This window comes from Neopelma chrysocephalum, unplaced genomic scaffold (assembly GCF_003984885.1).
Source record: "Neopelma chrysocephalum unplaced genomic scaffold, ASM398488v2 Primary Assembly neopelma1_91703, whole genome shotgun sequence".
NCBI lineage: Eukaryota > Metazoa > Chordata > Aves > Passeriformes > Pipridae > Neopelma > Neopelma chrysocephalum.
In genome coordinates, this window is record NW_020920474.1 from 73 (window position 1) to 4,508 (window position 4,436).

Consider the following 4,436-nt stretch of genomic DNA (forward strand, 5'->3'; position numbering starts at 1 on the left):
CCACAGGAGGGGAACTGGAATGGGGTGGGGGTTCCACAGGAGGGGAACTGGAATGGGGTGGGGGTCCCACAGGAGGGGTGCCAGGAGGCAGCAGGGGCAAGGCCAGGGTCAGGGGCTGCCCCAGACCCACAAGTGACCCCACAGGTGGCCCCACAGCCCTCCAATCCCCCCCCCTCCGGCCCCGGTGCCCCCCTCCCTCACCGTCTCGGGGCTGGAGAACTTGCTGGATATGTGGAAGGTGATGAGGTTCTCCCCGGCGATGATGTAGGAGACCCCGTAACCATCGTCTGCCACCTGCGGAGGGGGGTGGTGAGGGGCCGTGGGGCACCCGGGGACACCCGGTACCCACCTGGGGCACCCACCTGGGCTGTGGGGCGCCCACCCGGGGCATTCATGTGGGGCCGGGGGCGCCGGCACGGGGCACTTACCCGGTACTGGGAGCACTTGATGTGGGGCATCCCCCCGTCCCAGAGCCGTGGGGGGGACGCACCGCAGCCCCCCACAGCCACCCTCGTGCCCACACCCCCCGCGCCCCCCCCGTGCCCCCCCTGAGCCCCCCCCGGTGCTCACGGGGCCGAAGCCGCCGCCGCTGGACACGTGGTCGGGGTATTTGTCGAAGTCGAACATCTTGAGCTGCTGCTGCGGGGTCTGGCTGGTGGAGAGACGCCACGGCTCCGACAGCACCTGCGGGGCCGCTCGGTGCTACTCCCTGCGCTCCGGGGGCACCCCCGGGGCACCTCACCATGTCCCGCTGCACCCCCTGAGCTCCGGGGCATCCCGGGGACCCCACCGTGTTTCCCCTGCACCCCACTGTGCCCCGGAGCACCCCACTGTGTCCCACTGCACCCTACTGTGTCCCGCTGCACCCCACTGTACCCCGGGGCACCCCACCGTGTCCCGCTGCACCCCACCGTGCCCCGTGGCACCCCATTGTGTCCCGCTGCACCCCCTGCGCTCCAGGGCACCCCGGGGCACCCCATCGTGTCCCGCTGCACCCCACTGTGCCCCGTGCCCACCCCGCCGTGCCTCTGCGTGCTGTCCCCCGCCCCGTGTCCCCGTCGTGTCCCCTGTCCCCCCGTGACACCCCTTGCCCCCCTGCCCCCCCGCCGTGTCCTGTAACCCCCCTGCGCCCTCCCCCCCCCCTGACCTTGGCCAGGAAGGGGCTCTGGGTGCCCAGGTACCGCGACATCAGGTAGAGGCAGAAGAGGTGCCGGTCGATGCCGGCGCCGGTCATGGCCAGCCGGTAAAGCTGCTGGTGCTTCTCGGCCGCCGCCTTGAACAGCTTCTGCCGCTCCGAGCGCTGCGGGGGGGACGGGGGGGACAGAACTCGACCTCACACCCCGACCTGCACCCCAATTCACACCCCAACCCGCACCCCAGGGCTCCCGTCCTGCCCGGGGAGGGAGATGGTGCCAAGGGGGACAAGGACCTGCCCAGGGAGAGGGGAATCCCTGAGGGGTGGGAGCTCCACAGGGACAGGGACGTCCCTATGGGGCAGGACCCTTCCCAGGGACAGGGACCTCCTTGGGGACAGGGATCTCTCCAAGGGACAGGGGGCTCCAGAGGGAAAGGGACCTGCTCCAGAGGCGGGCGCTTGCTCCAGGGATGGGGATGTTCCCAAGAAATAGGGTTCTCTCCCAGAGCTGAAGAGCCCCAGGAGGGATGGGGACCTCTAGGAGGGATGGGGACCTCCAGGAAGGATGGTGCCATCCCAAGAGATGGGTATTTTCTCCAGGGACAGGTCCATTCCCAAGGAATAGAACCATCTGCCAGAGGTGTAGACCTCCACAAGGGATGGAGAACCCCACAAGGGACTGGGACCCCCACGAGGGATGGGGATCCCCAGGAGGCACAGGGACCCCCAGGAGGGACAGGGACCCCCAGGAGGGACAGGGACCCCCAGGAGGGCTCACGCTGTGCCGGGGGTCGGCCATGCTGCGCACGAAGGCCGTGGCCTCGGCCGTGCAGGACCGGACGGTCTCGGTGCGGCCCTCGCGGAACAGCCGCGTCATGGAGGCCTCGTAGGTCAGGCAGAAGGAGCCCTTGTCCTGTGGGAGCCGTGGATTTGGGGGGTTGGAGGGCTGGCCCTGGCCCCATCCTGCTCCCTGGCCCCAACCCCACCACATCCTCATCCCAGTCTCATCCATATCCCGTTCCATCCGACTCCATCCCATCCCATACCCATCTCCTTCCTCACTCCATTCCCATTTCTTTCCCCATCCACTTCATCTCATCCCATCCCATCCCATCCCATCCTGTCCCTGTCCCATCCACACACCATCCCCATCTGCATCCCTGTTTTCATCCCTGCCCCTGTCCCACCTCAATCTCCATCCCATTCAATCCAATTCCACCCCATCCCATCCCTCCCATCCACGTGGTCCCATCCACGTCCCATGCCCACCTCCATCTCCATCCCATCCTCACCTCCATCCCCACCCCATTCCCACCCTCTCCCACCCCAACCCACCCATCCCTCGCCATTCCCACCTCATCTTATCCCATCCCACCCCATCCCATCCCACCTCATCCTGTCCCATCCCCATCTGCATCCCTATTTCCATCCCTGCCCCTATCCCACCTCAATCTCCATCCTGTCACCACCTGCATCCCCAAGATCACTCCTACCCATCCGATTCCACCCCATCCCACCCCTCCCATCCACATGGTCCCATCCACATCCCATGCCCACCTCCATCCCCATCCCACCCCTGTCCCATCCACACCCCATGCCCACCTCCATCCCATCCCTGTCCCATTCACATCCTGTTCCCACCTCCATCTCCATACCACTCATACCTCAATCTCCATCCCATCCCTGTCCCATCCATATCCCATGGCCACTTCCATCCCCATCCCATCCCATCCCTCCCATCCCTGTCTCATCCACACCCCATGCCCACCTCCATCTCCATCCCATCCTCACCTCCATCCCCACCCCATTCCCACCCTCTCCCACCCCAACCCACCCATCCCTCGCCATTCCCACCTCCCCCCATCCCATTCCCGCCCCGATTCCCGGCTCACCCGGAAGTGTGCCAGCTGCAGGGAGATCTGGATGAAGGCGTCGGGGCTGGTCCGGCAGCGCTTGATGAGCCCCTTCCCGAAGGTGGTGAAGGGGAAGCAGCAGAAATCCACGTCGTCCGCCAAGGCCTGGGCCACGCGCAGGGAGCCCTCGATGGCAACGATGCCCTGGGGGGGTGGCACGGGGTGGCACTGATGTGGCACCGACATGGCACTGACATGGCACTGACACGGCACCAACGTGGCACCGATGTGGCATCGACATGGCACTGATGTGGCACCAGTGTGGCACCGATGTGGCACCGACAAGGCACCAACGTGGCACAGACGTGGCACCGATGTGGCATCGATGAGGCATCAATGTGACACTGACATGGCACTGACATGGCACTGACATGGCACTGATGTGGTACCGATGTGACACCAACACGGCACCAACGTGGCACCGACAAGGCACTGACATGGCACTGACAAGGCATCGATGTGGCACTGACATGGCACTGACATGGCACCAATGTGGCACCCACACGGCACTGACATGGCACCGCTGTGGCACTGATGTGGCACTGACCTGGCATCGACGTGGCACAGACAAGGCACCAATGTGGCACCAACATGGCACCAACAAGGTATCAACGTGGCACCGACGTGGCACTGACACAGCACCGACGTGGCACTGATATGGCACTGATGTGGCACTGACGTGGCACTGATGTGGCACTGACATGGCACTGATGTGGCATTGACGTGGCACTGACGTGGCACCAATGAGACACTGATGTGGCACTGACGTGGCATTGACACAGCACTGACACGGCACCGATGTGGCACCAACGTGGTACCGACATGGCACCAACGTGGCACCGACATGGCACAGCACACACACCTGCACACACCCTGGCATGACACCTGCACACACCCACACCAGCACGGGCACCCACACCCACATCCACACCCGCACCGGTCCCTGCACTGGCACCACCACCCACCCCCCCTCCTGCCCCCCGCCCTGGGGGTCTCTCACCTCGGGGGGGATGTCCCACTGCAGGCGCTGGGGCGGGGCCAGCTGGCGGTTGGGGTCCCCCTTGCAGTGCCCCCCCTCCGTGTACCCCAGCTGGAACTTGTCTGTCGCCAGCATGAACTGGGGGGACACAGGGACAGCGGCCTTGGGGGGGGGACACCGGCCCCTGACCCCCTGAACACACAGACCCCCAACCCCCTGAGCCCCCTGAACCCCAATTCCATGGTCCCCCAGCCCCCAGCACCCCTGACCCTCCCAGCACCCAAAGCCCCCCAGATCCCCCAGTCTCCCCAAACCTCCAGACACCCCAACCCCCTGAGCCCCCTGAACCCCAATTCCGTGATCCCTCAGCCCCTTGGACCCCCAACTCCCGAATCCCCAACCCCCTGAG

The 4,436-nt window shown here is 65.7% G+C and overlaps 1 protein-coding gene across 1 annotated transcript; it reads right to left on the reverse strand.

Moving 5' to 3' along the window:
• Positions 1-93: 93 nt before the first annotated feature.
• Positions 94-4,189, reverse strand: LOC113980020 (carnitine O-palmitoyltransferase 1, muscle isoform-like; the record flags this gene model as incomplete). Its single annotated transcript, XM_027707290.1, has 6 exons — positions 94-294; positions 571-684; positions 1,148-1,300; positions 1,914-2,048; positions 3,028-3,192; positions 4,049-4,189. Coding segments are annotated over 6 exons (894 nt in total), but the record flags the coding sequence as incomplete, so codon positions are not given.
• Between the last annotated feature and the right edge of the window lie 247 nt (positions 4,190-4,436).